The sequence below is a fragment of the Perca flavescens genome, chromosome 8 (assembly GCF_004354835.1).
Source record: "Perca flavescens isolate YP-PL-M2 chromosome 8, PFLA_1.0, whole genome shotgun sequence".
NCBI lineage: Eukaryota > Metazoa > Chordata > Actinopteri > Perciformes > Percidae > Perca > Perca flavescens.
Genome location: NC_041338.1, coordinates 35,695,142 through 35,710,695, shown reverse-complemented (window position 1 = coordinate 35,710,695; position 15,554 = coordinate 35,695,142). Strand labels below are relative to the sequence as shown.

Sequence of the window (15,554 nt, the reverse complement as noted above, 5' to 3'; positions counted from 1 at the left end):
CATGACTATTTACATTGTAGATTCTCACTGAAGGCATCAAAACTATGAATGAACACATATGGAATTATGTACTTAACAAAAAAGTGTGAAATAACTGAAAACATGTCTTATATTTTAGATTCTTCAAAGTAGCCACCCTTTGCTTTTTTATTAATAAGGGAAATAATTCCACTAATGAACCCTGACAAAGCACACCTGTGAAGGTAAAACCATTTCAGGTGACTACCTCATGAAGCTCATTGAGAGAACACCAAGGGTTTGCAGAGTTATCAAAAAAAGCAAAGGGTGGCTACTTTGAAGAATCTAAAATATAAGACATGTTTTCAGTTATTTCACACTTTTTTGTTAAGTACATAATTCCATATGTGTTCATTCATAGTTTTGATGCCTTCAGTGAGAATCTACAATGTAAATAGTCATGAAAATAAAAAGGAAACGCATTGAATGAGAAGGTGTGTCCAAACTTTTGGCCTGTACTGTACGTGTAAATGTCACTCCCTACCATTTTCGTTCTGTGGCCACAAAATATGCTTCCCATTGAAATACATTACTTTACATTTTCGTGTTGTCCGCCACGTAAGAACCGACAAAAACGTCTCTGTGAACACGTATCAATAGATTACAATAACGTCACATTTACACGAACTGCCGTGAGACCGGGCTGAATGTAACTAAGTACATCTACTCCAGTACTGTACTTAAAGGTGTGGACACACAGGGCCGACAGCCAACAGTTGACCGAAAAAGCCAGTCGAAATGATCAGTCTCCCCGAGTTGGTCCAGAAAGTGCCACAGAACAGACCAAGAAGACTAGACGAGAAACGTAATACGTCTCCATAACAGCAGGCGGTGCTGCTCTGTATTGTTGCCCAAGAAATGAAAACCGGCAGCTGATTGGACGAACGCGTCACGTGGGTTTGTTTTCTCCGGAAATTCAAAGCCAGACTTTCGTGGCGGCTCGTTCAGAATACGATCTCATATTGGACCAAAATAGTTCACCGAAACGTGTTTCTGAGGACATTTTAAAAGAGAAATAGGCCGTGATGCAGCTGCTGAATCTGTCTTCAGTTTAAAAGATTTTCATCAGATTTTGAGAGACTCTAGTCACCTTATTCTGCTCCCCATTTCCGGGTGAGTCCCGACTGCCCTGTCGGCGACTGAGCATGTCAGGTCGGCCAAAATGAACGCAGACAGCCCCCCTCAGACCGATGACGGCACGGGACACACCGAACAGACTCGAGTCACCGACCTCGCCGGACTGTCTAACGGCCGATTTTTTAGTCCAAATGTTGAGGTACTTGTACTTTATTACAATTTTTCTTTTCATGACACTTTCTTCTAGCCTCGTGAGACCGTCCTGATCTGGTGAGCTCCAGTTTAACACTCCCAGATCAGTCTGGCATCTTGAGGCAGAGAAAATATGGAGCCGTTAGCCAAACGACCGACCAATCAGCGTTGGTTTTGAGGTGGGTTAGGTGGTGATAGACAGATGGTTTATCCAATCAGCTAACCAGTATTTTCAGACAGCGGTAGCCGCTCGCTAATGCTTTTTTCCTCTTGGATCCTTCTTTTGGAATATGGACCGGGAACCTGAAATGGGGCCTTTTATTCCTAAATTCTCGTTACACAAACGGCAAATCTCCTTTACCGACATGTTGCTAGCTTGCTGAGCTAACGAGCTATGCTTTGCCTGCAGCAGCAGGGGCGGGCTTGTGGTTGTATTTCCATACGCTTCGTGGATCTGATTGGTTGATTTGGCCCGTCTATCACCAACATAGGTGATAGACAGATGGTTCATCCAATCAGCTAACCAGGATTTCCGCCCTTTCCCAAAAGTTCTCCAACGGAAAGTTCCCAGATGGATATGCCGAGAAAATGCGAAGCAATCCGTCTGGCGGAGTCAGGTTAACTTTCTACTTCTACTCCACTACATTTCAGAGAGAAATATTGTACATTGTCAATGGAACCATTTGGCAACTTTTTTAAAGTAAACTTTCCATTCAGAATCTTATTAGTGTCCATTTCGGCGTCTCGCCGCTCGCCATCCACTCGAAACGTAACGTTAGCCTGCTACTTTTATTTTTTATTTTTTCTGCTGCTATGAAATGTTTTAATATAGTTTGATTAAATGCAGTGTTGGACCCCAGGAAGACTAGCTGGTTGTCAAGGCGTCGGCTAATGGGGATCCTTAATAAACTAAAATACTCTATTGGCCGGCTCGCGAGCCCAAACCAGTGTGTGCGGCGTGCCTGTTGTTTAGTTTCCGGTCTAGCTAGATCCGGTGTGGTAGTTGTAGTTTTTCTAACGTTACTAGTTGTTGCAACAGCATGTGAAAAAAAACTACAAATTTTGCACGGCCAAAAAGAACGTTAATCTCGCGATAAAAAAAATTGCTGCCGTTAAAATGGCTTTGCGTTAATGCTATTAATAACGTGTTTAACTGACAGCACTAATATAAACTTTTTTTTTTTTTTTTTTTTTTTTTACTGAAAATGATTGCCGGCCGCTGGTCAGGGGGGTACTTGGCTTGAAACACAATTCAAAAGGGGGAAAATTATTGAAAGAAGTTTGAGAATCACTGCTACTAACTAACCACTAACTACATAATCGCCTATTGACTATAGTTAGTTAGTCGGTGACTAATGACAACGTGAAAACAATCATGGTGTCGTTTAACTGATTGTTTGAGGGGCCCAGTAACGACAGGCGCCGATAAAATACTGATTATCCACGTGTGCCAGACTACCAGTAGGCTCCATTCATTTCAAATTAAACATTGCAGTTGGTGCTAAGTGGAAGGTCTGTCATAGTGTGATTGGTTATGTCGCTGTCAGTCCCCTGCTCCATATCCTATCCACCTATCACAGCGTCTCTTCAGTGACCCCCCCCTCCATCCCTCCACTATGCAGTGCGTGCATGTGCATTAGGTAATCAGAGTGAGACTAAAATGGACAGATTTGTTATTAAAAAAAAAATTAATCTCCAATCCTATCTGTATTTGTGAGAAGTGGTGCTGAGTTGAAAGATAAAAGCCTACTTTACAGCTTTATTATCGAGTTAATAGGCGTGTGTGTTCGTGTTCGGCCGCTGTCCAATTCCTAAGGATCTGAAATGCAAACATTTTTTGGCTACTTTTTTTTTAAAAGGGCGTGCAGCCTGTGATGGCAAATTTTATTTTAAACATTATTGTCTTAATAATTGTTTTATAACTCTACAAGATTATAAATGTTGTTCATGTGTAGATTCAAAAGGCTCAACGTGAAATAGCTGCAACCATGAACTTTCAGCCTAGTAGTTTTATTTTTAAAGAACTCCAGCTTCTCATTTTGTTTTACCTTTTAGCAGATAAAGTGAAGAAAGCCATAGAAGTGTCTGAACCGTGTCTCCTTCTGCCTCCTGAGATAAACTGATGTTTAGCCTGAATGAAAAGAGCAGGAGCAGAGGGGAAGATGAAAGAATGGTGTGACTGTTAATGATGTCTCTTTTCAACTATGGCCATGCTAAAAGATAAATTTAGAGAGGTTTATTAACGGAGTTTTCACTATATGATGTTTTGTTGTTTAGACTTTAGGCAAGGCAGCTTTATTTTTTTTATTTAGGTTAGAAAGACATTTTCTGTTGTGCTGCGTGTACCTTTCAAACTGTATTTCTCCATTTGCAAATGTAAATAAATACTCAAAGACCAAACTTTGGTTTAATTCTCAAACAGTCGTTCGTTTTGATTTTATCATGAATATCACTAAACCCTGCTGCTTCAAGGAAAACTTCCATCACACTAGGGCTGCCACCTCCTAGTCGATTAGTCGACTAATCGGTCGTTTTGGTCTTAGTCGACTAAGATTTCTTTAGTCGATTAGTCATTTTTTATGCTTATTCATGCTTAATTACTCATTTCCAAGAAACTTCTGAGCACATTTATGGTAAACACAAGATTTAAAGCGGTGCTTTTGCAGGATTAATTGTGGAGAAACTCAGTTTTACAGATGGTTAATTAACTATATTTATATTGTGCTTTTCTAGTCTTAACCACCTCTCGAAGCGCACAGCTCTGTCAATTAAATCAACTAATCGATTAGTCGACAAAATCCTATAAGTGTTAGTCGACTAAGAATTTCTTTAGTCGAGGACAGCCCTACATCACAGCCTGTGAGCACCCACGGAGGGAAACATAAATCGGCGCCTATGCCAGTAACTACTCAGTAACTCCAATAACGTGTGCTGTGGTTTGTTTCGATACGATACGATACAACTTTATTGTATTTATTTGTAGCGTTACTTTGTCCCGAGTGTCCCTGCCGCAGTGTTTTCTTCTCCATTTCTCTACGTGAGCTGACATGTTTGCTGTGCCCCGACAGGTTCAGCCGGATGTGGCGGACGTGGACTACGGCTCGGCCAAACGGCAGAGAGGAAAGCTGCTCTACTCTCTGGACTACAACGCTGCTCAGTCAGAGGTGATCAAACGAGCTTGTCCTTCCCCTTAAAAACGGCCACATAGGCCGTTTGTTCAAGCAGCCAATATGTCTCGTATTTAGGGTTCTCGTGGCGGCGCCCTCTAGTGGCCATAGTAGTACGTAAGTAAAATGTATTTATAGAGCGCTTTTCACCATATACACCTGACTGCAGACCCGCGGACCTCTATGTGGGCGGAGTTAAACATTTAACCCCGCCCACTTTCAAACATTGTAGCGGGTAGCCTCCACAGGCAAGCTAACGTTAGTTTAGGTAACAGCTAGCTAACCGCTAGCTGAGACAGCATGTAATAACTTTAAAAGACCCTCAATGCAAAACTTGAAAATAACCGTTAACATATATAACAGCTGTTAGTTACGTCAGCTCTACTTTACTTGTGCTCATTTGAAATACAATCACTCAATACTTGTCTTTATTGTTATTACTGTAAAGTCTTCTTTTCCCATTAAGTTTGACTTAACGTTATTTTAGACTGAATCTAGCTGTCAGCTAGCGGTTAGCTGAATTAGCTGTTAGATAAATTAACTAAAACGTTTTAGCCATCCATGATTGTTTGATTGCTAACGTTAGCTCAAAATGCAAGTGACAGCCTTTGTTGTGTTTGATTGCTAACTTGTAGCTAGCAGTCATTTCGTAGACTACTTGATTGCTAACGTTAGCTCAAAACGCCGTTAGCATCTAGGAGGCTACTTGATTACTAACATTAGCTCAAAACGCCGTTAGCATCTTAGCTAGCAGTCATTTCAAAACGTTTTAGCTAGCTAGTGCCCTAAATATAATGTTTGATTGCTAACGTTAGCTCAAAACCATGCGCAATTCACATCTGCACTCGACTCACATCGAAGAGTGACAGCAGAGTTAAACGTTTAACTCCGCCCACATTGAGGTCTGCGGGTCTGCAGTCCAGGGCTTCTCTTTTTCACAGACAAGGTCACAAAGTGCTTTACAATATGCATAGACAATAAAAACATGGTAAAAATAGTCAATAAAATAAAATACAACAGATACAATTATCAATAAATAAAAGACATAGGCTACCCAAAAACTAGCCTGAACAACAGTTCAGACGGGAGCAAAGCAGGAACTAAGATGAGGTAGTATAAGAGCCAAATGTCTTCGTATAATGAGGCAAACGAGCACGGGACTTTAACCCAGGAGACAGGGGTTTGAGTCCTGTTTGAAAATTAAATTAAACTTAGAGGTTTTTTTCTTTACGGTTGTGTGTCACGTTGTGCGTAACTGTAAGTGCAGTAACATCTGATTTAAACCCATACCACCATCTTAACTAAGTAGTTTTGGTGTCTAAACCTAGCCGAACTTCAACAGTTTTTACAACGTTAACGACGTGTTTAAAACCCAGACCGTTACCTTCTCTGGTTTAGATATGAGGACAGAAGGGTCACAACCGAAATCTTCGTATGTTTTGGTAGGACTGGTTGGATATAAATACTCCACTGGTTGATCATTTCCCTCCTTCAACACTGTCAGAATCATGACAAAAAATATTAAAATCGATGCAGCAGAACCACAGATATCGTTATTTTTACTCCACTCGTTATTCTTTCTCGTCAAAACCTGAAAGAAAGAGGGGAAATAGTTCCCCTAAAGTTTACAACTTCAACAAATGTAAAAGGTACGTGTGGTGTGTTTTGCATAGTTATTATAACTATTCACTCAACGCACCTTGTCTGTTTCCTGTCTGTCTTCACAGCTAACGGTCGGGATCAAACAAGCCAACAACCTGAAGGCCATGGACCTCGGAGGGACCTCGGACCCGTACGTCAAAGTCTACATCGGCCCCGACAAATCCAAAACCTTTGAGACCAAAGTGTTCAAAAGCACGCTGAACCCCGTCTTCAACGAGCAATTCACCTTCCAGGTACGATGTGGTCTCCCATTGCCAGAAACTTCCTCCCCAGCGCTGCGGAGGAAGGTCTGGCTAGTCCACACAGCATTTGTTATAGAAATAAAATGGATAGAAAGGCCATTTCCATTCACATCAACGCAGCAGAATGGTCAGAGCAGCAATTCAATTGTATTTTATTTATAGTATCAATTCATAACAAGAGTTATCTCAAGACACTTTACAGATAGAGTAGGTCTAGACCAGTGGTTCCCAACCTTTTTTCCTTGGCGCCCCCCCTACTCGTGTTTAAGAAAAGCTGAAATCTGAACTAGTAAAAATAAGGATGTTTGGACTAGGGCTGCCACCTCTTAGTCGATTAGTCGACTAATCGGTCGTTTTGGTCTTAGTCGACTAAGATTTCTTTAGTCGATTAGTCATTTTTTATGCCTATTCATGCTTAATTACTTATTTCCAAGAAACTTCTGAGCACATTTATGGTAAACACAAGATGTAAAGTGGTGCTTTTGCAGGATTAATTGTGGAGAAACAGATGGTTAATTAACTTCATTTATATTGTGCTTTTCTAGTCTTAACCTCCTCTCAAAGCGCACAGCTCTGTCAGTTAAATCAACTAATCGATTAGTCGACAAAATCGTGTAAGTGTTAGTCGACTAAGAAGTTCTTTAGTCGAGGACAGCCCTAGTTTGGACAGTGGGTGTCTGCGTCTGATGCGACGAAAAAAGGCGCCCTTCAGCGTGTTTGTTCTCCGTTTCATTCATAAAATAGTGATGCTGTGGTGGCAGGAAAGACGAGGTTGATAGCAGCTAGCAGCTGACGCTTTTAAGCGTGAACAAATATATATAGTTTTCATACAGACTTTTGTATACATTATATATTCGTGTTAGGGCTGTGAAAATAATGCGTTAATTTCGATTAATTAATCTGAGAAAAAATAACGTGTTAAAAAAAATAACGCAGATTAATCCATTCCATACTGGCGTTTGACGTTTTGGGGAGAATAATGTCATAAATATATATATATATATATATATATATATATATATAATATATATATATATATATATATATATATATATATATATAAAAATAAGGTTGAATTAATCAACATGATTGAAATTTCATATTGACATTGCAGAGTTTCAGGCTTTTGATAAAAATAGATAATCATCCCAATCATGATCTTGGGGGGAAAAAAAAATAAAAAATACACATACAGTATTAGAAAGATAAACCATGCTATATCATCCCTTGAATACATTTTGATCATTGTTTTCTCAATGTCAATTAAGTATAGTGGTCGTAAATCATCCCATGTCGAATCATGACGAGAGATGAGGAGTTTTGTTTTGAAACAAAATTTTGAACTGAGGCATGTTGGTTTTTGAAAAAGCGGACTTTTCAGGATGAAACAGATCAATTTTTATATATTTTTATATATATATAGGAAATATTTGCTGGTCTTTACTCAGAATCAGGTTTATTGTCAAATAAGTTTTTACATACAAGGAATTTGCCCCCATTTTTTGGTGCATAACAATAAACTCAATCATTAATAATATGAGTGTAGTGGCCGTTTGTCAACAAACAAAAGAAAACTAAACTTAAGTCAACTTTAAACGACAACTTCTAGCACCATGGGCAGGTGATGTACGCAGGCAAAAAATCTAAATCAAATTCAAGACTGGATTCAGAGGTTATGGCTGGATTATTTAATCCAACTGAGCAAACCGTAGCAGCCTACAGCATCTCTCGCGCTGGTAAAAAACCATGTGCTCATCGCCCAGGTGCCTGCAATCCACATTCTACTTCCTACCTATATTTACCTTTACCTGTGCCCACTACTGCCCTCAGGTGACTACATAAAATATTGTAGTTATTAAACTAACCATAAATAAAGACTAAACATATACATAAAACCCAATTAACTAAACAAACTAAAGAATATCACCAAATATATTAATAATATAAACAAAATCATAATAATAAACAAATTAATTAACAAATTACCAATACTGAAGCAAGGTAGAGATGGAGTGACCCTGCCCGGAGGAAGCCCGGGGCCCCCGCCTGGAGCCAGGCCCAGACGGGCGGGCTCGTCGGGCGAGCGCCTGGTGGCGGGTTTGCCACGGAGCCCGCCGGGCACAGCCCGAACAAGCTACGTGGCTCCCATCTCTCCAGCCCATGGGCCCACCACCTGTGGGAGGAACCGTTGGGGTCGGGTGCGATGCCACATGGGTGGCAGTGAAGGTCAGGGGCCTCGACGGACCAGACCCGGGCGGCAGACGCTGGCTCTGGGGACGTGGAACGTCACCTCTCTGTGGGGGAAGGAGCCGGAACTGGTGCGGGAGGTGGAGCGCTACCGGTTAGATCTGGTGGGGCTTACCTCACGCACAGTCTCGGTTCTGGAACCATACTCCTGGATAGGGGTTGGACTCTTTTCTTCTCCGGAGTTGCCCAGGGTGTGAGGCGCCGGGCGGGTGTGGGGATACTCACAAGCCCCGGCTGGCGCCGCTGTGTTGGAGTTTACCCGTGTGGACGAGAGGGTCGCCTCCCCACGCCTGCGGGTTGTGGGGAAAACTCTGACTGTTGTTTGTGCATATGCACCAAACAGGAGTTCGGAGTATTCGGCCTTCTTGGAGACCTTGACTGGAGTCCTGCATGGGGCTCCAGTGGGGGACTCCATTGTTCTGCTGGGGGACTTCAACGCACACGTGGGCAATGATGGAGACACCTGAGAGGCGTGATTGGGAGGAACGGCCTCCTGATCTAAACCAGAGTGGTTGTTTGTTGTTGGACTTCTGTGCTAGTCATGGATTGTCTATAACGAACACCATGTTCGAACATAGGGATGCTCATAAGTGTACCTGGTACCAGAGCACCCCTAGGCCGAAGGTCAATGATCGATTTCATAATCGTTTCATCTGATCTGAGGCCGTATGTTTTGGACACTCGGGTGAAGAGAGGGGCAGAGCTGTCAACCGATCACCATCTGGTGGTGAGTTGGGTCAGGGGTGGGGAAGACTCTGGACAGACCTGGTAAGCCCAAACGTGTAGTGCGGGTAAATTGGGAACGTCTGGAGGAGGCCCCTGTCCGACAGACTTTCAACTCACACCTCCGGCGGAGCTTTTCGTGCATCCCTGTGGAGGCTGGGGCATTGAACCCGAGTGGACAATGTTCAAAGTTTCCATTGCTGAAGCTGCGGCGAGGAGCTGTGGTCTTAGGATCTTAGGTGCCTCAAGGGGCGGTAACCCACGAACACCGTGGTGGACACCAGTGGTCAGGGAAGCCGTCCGACTGAAGAAGGAGTCCTTCCGGGATATGTTATCTCGGAGGACTCCGAGGCAGTTGCAGGGTACCGAAGGGGCCGAAGGGCTGCAGCCTCTGCCGTGAAAGAGGCAAAGCAGCGGGTGTGGGAGAAGTTTGGAGAAGACATGGAGAAGGACTTTCGGTCGGCACCAAAGTGTTTCTGGAAAACTGTTCGCCACCTCAGGGGGGCGGGGAACCATCCAAGCTGTGTACAGTAAGGATGGGACACTGTTGACCTCCACTGAGGAGGTAATAGGGGCGGTGGAGGGAGCACTTTGAGGAACTCCTGAATCCGACTAATACGCCCTCTATGTTAGAGGCAGAGCTGGAGGATAACGGGGATTGTCGCCGATTTCCCAGGCGGAAGTCACTGATGTAGTCAAACAACTACACAGTGGCAAAGCCCCGGGATTGATGAGATCCGTCCAGAAATGCTCAAGGCTCTGGGTGTGGAGGGGTTGTCCTGGTTGACACCTCTTCAACATTGCGTGGAAGTCTGGGACGGTGCCAAAGGAGTGGCAGACTGGGGTGGTGGTTCCTCTTTAAAAAAGGGGGGGACCAGAGGGTGTGTGCCAATTATAGGGGTATCACACTTCTCAGCCTCCTGGTAAAGTCTACTCCAAGGTGCTGGAAAGGAGGGTTCGGCCGATAGTCGAACCTCGGGTTGAGGAGGAACAATGCGGATTCCGTCCTGGTCGTGGAACAACGGACCAGCTCTTCACTCTCGCAAGGATCCTGGAGGGAGCCTGGGAGTATGCCCAACCGGTCTACATGTGTTTTGTGGATTTGGAGAAGGCGTATGACCGGGTCCCCGGGAGATACTGTGGGAGGTGCTGCGGGAGTATGGGGTGAGGGGTCTCTACTCAGGGCCATCCAATCTCTGTATGACCAAAGTGAGAGCTGTGTCCGGGTTCTCGGTAGTAAGTCGGACTCGTTTCAGGTGAGGGTTGGCCTCCGCCAGGGCTGCGCTTTGTCACCAATCCTGTTTGTAATATTTATGGACAGGATATCGAGGCGTAGTCGGGGGGGAGGGGTTGCAGTTTGGTGGGCTGGGGATCTCATCGCTGCTCTTTGCAGATGATGTGGTCCTGATGGCATCATCGGCCTGCGACCTTCAGCACTCACTGGATCGGTTCGCAAACCGAGTGTGAAGCGGTTGGGATGAGGATCAGCACCTCTAAATCGGAGGCCATGGTTCTCAGCAGGAAACCGATGGAATGCCTTCTCCAGGTAGGGAATGAGTCCTTACCCCAAGTGAAGGAGTTCAAGTACCTTGGGGTTTTGTTCGCGAGTGAGGGGACAATGGAGCGGGAGATTGGTCGGAGAATCGGGCGCAGCGGGTGCGGTATTGCATTCAATCTATCGCACCGTTGTAGACGAAAAAAGAGCTGAGCCAGAAGGCAAAGCTCTCGATCTACCGGTCAGTTTTCGTTCCTACCCTCACCTATGGTCATGAAGGCTGGGTCATGACCGAAAGAACGAGATCCAGGGTACAAGCGGCGAAATGGGTTTCCTCAGGAGGGTGGCTGGCGTCTCCCTTAGAGATATGGGGTGAGAAGCTCAGTCATCCGTGAGGAGCTCGAGAGAGCCGCTGCTCTTTGCGTCGAAAGGAGCCAGTTGAGGTGGTTCGGGCATCTGGTAAGGATGCCCCTGGGCGCCTCCCTAGGGAGGTGTTCCAGGCACGTCCAGCTGGGAGGAGGCCTCGGGAAGACCCAGGACTAGGTGGAGGGATTATATCTCCAACCTGGCCTGGGGCGCCTCGGGATCCCCAGTCGGAGCTGGTTAATGTTGCTCGGGAAAGGGAAGTTTGGGGTCCCCTGCTGGAGCTGCTCCCCCCGCGACCCGACACCGGATAAGCGGACGAAGATGGATGGATGGATGGTTTTCTCAATGTCAATTAAGTATAGTGGTCGTAAATCATCCCATGTCGAATCATGACGAGAGATGAGGAGTTTTGTTTTGAAACAAAATTTTGAACTGAGGCATGTTGGTTTTTGAAAAAGCGGACTTTTCAGGATGAAACAGATCAATTTTTATATATTTTTATATATATATAGGAAATATTTGCTGGTCTTTACTCAGAATCAGGTTTATTGTCAAATAAGTTTTTACATACAAGGAATTTGCCCCCATTTTTTGGTGCATAACAATAAACTCAATCATTAATAATATGAGTGTAGTGGCCGTTTGTCAACAAACAAAAGAAAACTAAACTTAAGTCAACTTTAAACGACAACTTCTAGCACCATGGGCAGGTGATGTACGCAGGCAAAAAATCTAAATCAAATTCAAGACTGGATTCAGAGGTTATGGCTGGATTATTTAATCCAACTGAGCAAACCGTAGCAGCCTACAGCATCTCTCGCGCTGGTAAAAAACCATGTGCTCATCGCCCAGGTGCCTGCAATCCACATTTTACTTCCTACCTATATTTACCTTTACCTGTGCCCACTACTGCCCTCAGGTGACTACATAAAATATTGTAGTTATTAAACTAACCATAAATAAAGACTAAACATATACATAAAACCCAATTAACTAAACAAACTAAAGAATATCACCAAATATATTAATAATATAAATAAAATCATAATAATAAACAAATTAATTAACAAATTACCAATACTGAAAACAAACTAATGTAGCTCCAACAATGAGAAATATATAAGAACCGTACTGTGTTTGAATGTCTAACTTGGTTGTGTCCCCCAGATAGCCAAGTCGTCCCTGCTGAAGTCGACGGCAGTGATGAAGGTTTTCGACTTTAACAGATTCTCCAAACACGAGATCATCGGTGAGATCCGGGTGCAGCTCTGCAACGTCGACTGGAACCACGTCATCGAGGAGTGGCAGGACCTCGCCGAGCCGGCCAAGTTTGAGGTTTCGAGCTTTATGGTTACTTCCTTTTTCACAACTCACGCTAAGAGTCGTAGCAGCTGGAATTGTTTTAACTTCATCGTTTTGTTGCAACCTATAGGTCTCTTTGTAGTTGCTTTGTTTCTCTTTGTGGTCAAAGTGTGTCCGTTTTTTAGTCGTTTTGTAGTCTCGCATTGCCAGACCTTCCTCCACAGCGCTGCGGAGGAAGGTCTGGCTAGTCCACATAGCATTTGGGGATTGGAGAAAAACATGCTCTGGTTTATTGGCATTTCTTTAACCCAATCACAATCGTCTTGGGCGGTGCTAAGCACCGGACGCAGTGATGGTGGCTCTGCTAAATAGTCTCTGGAAGGAACTTGTTTTGGTGGAACATTTCAACACATTCTCCCTCCCATCTCGTAAAATACGGTGTCATTGTTATTGAAGCTAAAAGTCTCCTTTAGCGTCATATATCACGCTTTAACTAAACATGCTTGGTCGGGACCAGGGCATGAAGTTAACTTTTTTGACCACCAGTCACTTTGGCAGGTGGATTTGTAAATACACCTGCCAAAAGAGGCAACGGAGCAACGTTGGCAATATAGACTAGTCATTTTGTGTCTCTTTTTTTTATGGATTTGCATCTCTCTGTGCAAAACTATATGTGTTATTTCAAGTGACATTTTGCAGGAGTAGGTGAGGGTCCCCTGGGCCTGTTTGGGTCCTAATCCATCCATGTTTGGATCAGAAAATACTCCGTGCGCTGCAGGATAAGTGTGTGTTTCAACTTTCTGCATCACTTTTGTGAAAGTTGCACACTGGAAACTGAGAAAAACGTATAATTTCTTCCAGAGAAATGTGGAGTTTTTTTGTGATTGTTGCGGGGCAAAAATCCTTGATTATGCGGCATGTTTTCTTAAAAAATGTGATGGAATATGCTCTATATGATATTTATGCGGTGAAATTGCGGGAACTTGCAAAAACAGTTTGATGAAAAAGAGAAAAAAAGGGATTCCCCTCCCCCCAACATCCTGCTTTTCGATGATGTTCACGTTGCAAAATTACGTCACTTCATAACATTCCCATGGCAACAGGGGGAAATGGCTGCTCTTGTGTGAATTAAACGCAAGGGGGGTAAGCTTCGCTTCAGAACTCGAACCTCCTATGGCGCCATTTTGATGCTAACAAGCCATCACCTCCCGTTAGCATCCCATTGACTCCCATTCATTCTGATGTCACTTTGACAGCGAATAACTTTAAATCTGAAGCGTTTAAAGACTCTATTTGTCCGTTGTTTATTTCTAAAGAAACACAACAATGTATAAAAGGCTCCATTACCTTGTACCTCACGTTATGGCTCCGTAGCAGACGCTTTTATAAAAATAGCAATTGTGTCACATATTAGAGGAATTACCGTATAGTACAATATAAGCTTGGAGGCAGTTTTGACTTACCTGAGCTGTTTAGTTTTAATTACTGATGTTAACTAGCTTTTTAGTTAGCAATAATTTCTCCTTACATATACCTACGCTCTCCGTCTCTGTAAGATTGGGAATGATTGAGATTTCTCTCGGCACAGCTACCAGAAGACTTCACACTTTCAGACACGTTGCTCACGTCACATCTACGTTGTCTCTATCAGTTGGAGGCTGCTCAGTAAAGCAAGAGATCACCGGAAAAGTGCTTCTAATATCCTTCACTGGAGACACGGGATCTGTTGGTCCATGTTATAATGTCTATGATTAAACGCAACATTTTTGCTAAGATATATTATGTGACTTTTTTGCAACTAAAATGCGGGGATTATGAAATCATGCAAGCCCCGCATATTTTGCGCGGAAATCTGCAATTTATGCGGCGAAAGTGCGGCTCATTTGATTGGCTGATTATGCGTTGAATTATGCGATCGCATAATCGCATTTTTCTCGAGGGGACTGACTAATTATATTTCCATTGAATTGTTGTGCGATGATCATAAAGATTTCTGTGTGCCGCAGGAAGAAAACCTTGGCGAGATCTGCTTCTCTCTGCGTTACGTTCCCACCAACGCCAAACTGACCGTGGGGATCCTGGAGGCCAAAAACCTGAAGAGCATGGACGCCGGAGGAACTTCAGGTCAGACTGAGACACATATCCAAACCAGTCAGGTCTCCGACTGAAAGGGCATGTAACAACGCATTAGAAATCTGTTTTTTAACTTTAGATCATGCGTTATTATTACATAATGCATGTGTTATTACTACATTATGTGTTGTTACATAATGCATAGGGCAAAAATCTCCCTGAGATTATTGATCATTTATGTATTTTCTGTTTTCCAGAAACTTTAACTCCTCAGACAAGTAAAGGCGTTCTTAGGGCCCTATTTTCAGTACTTAGTTTCTTCATTAATCAGAGGTGTGTTTGGGGCGTAACAGGCAATCAACCAATCAGAGATCATCTCCCATTCATCAACCAATCAGAGATCATCTCCCATTCCCTTTAAAAGCCAGGCGCGTTTGGACCTTGGAGCATTGCTGTTATGATGGAGGATTTGCACCGTAATGTTTTTATTTGTAATCTTCTGCATGTGTGTGTGTGTGTGTGTGTGTGTGTGTGTGTGTGTGTATGTGTGTGTGTGTGTGTGTGTGTGTGTGTGTGTATGTGTGTGTGTGTGTGTGTGCTGTGCGCCCCTGTGTGTGTAACAAGCATAGTGTGCGCGCGCTGTTCACGAGCCTATAGGAGCATTTTACTAATGCTCTGTTAAAATAACAATGAAATGCTGCGTTATTGATTTTAGACCAGGTTTTTGTTGGTCAATGGTGTGATCACTTCCCGCTGCCTCAACATAGCAATACTCCCAGAATGCACCTGAACACACCTCCCTGTAAGACCAGCATGCCCAGAATGCACCCGAACACACCTCCCTGTAAGACCAGCACGCCCAGAATGCACCTGAACACACCTCCATGTAAGACCAGCACACCCAGAATGCACCTGAACACACCTCCCTGTAAGACCAGCACGCCCAGAATGCACCTGAACACACCTCCCTGTAAGACCAGCATGCCCAGA

The 15,554-nt window shown here is 43.7% G+C and overlaps 1 protein-coding gene across 3 annotated transcripts in view; it reads left to right on the top strand.

Moving 5' to 3' along the window:
- The window catches only part of syt8 (synaptotagmin VIII), a 30,018-nt gene that overhangs the window by 8,799 nt on the left and 5,665 nt on the right, over positions 1-15,554 (top strand). For all 3 annotated transcript variants that reach the window (XM_028584383.1, XM_028584384.1, XM_028584385.1), the window contains exons 4-7: positions 4,356-4,451; positions 6,182-6,349; positions 12,357-12,524; positions 14,498-14,615. In XM_028584383.1, the coding sequence (XP_028440184.1) occupies positions 4,356-4,451; positions 6,182-6,349; positions 12,357-12,524; positions 14,498-14,615 (550 nt within the window). The remainder of the gene's footprint in view (positions 1-4,355; positions 4,452-6,181; positions 6,350-12,356; positions 12,525-14,497; positions 14,616-15,554) is intronic.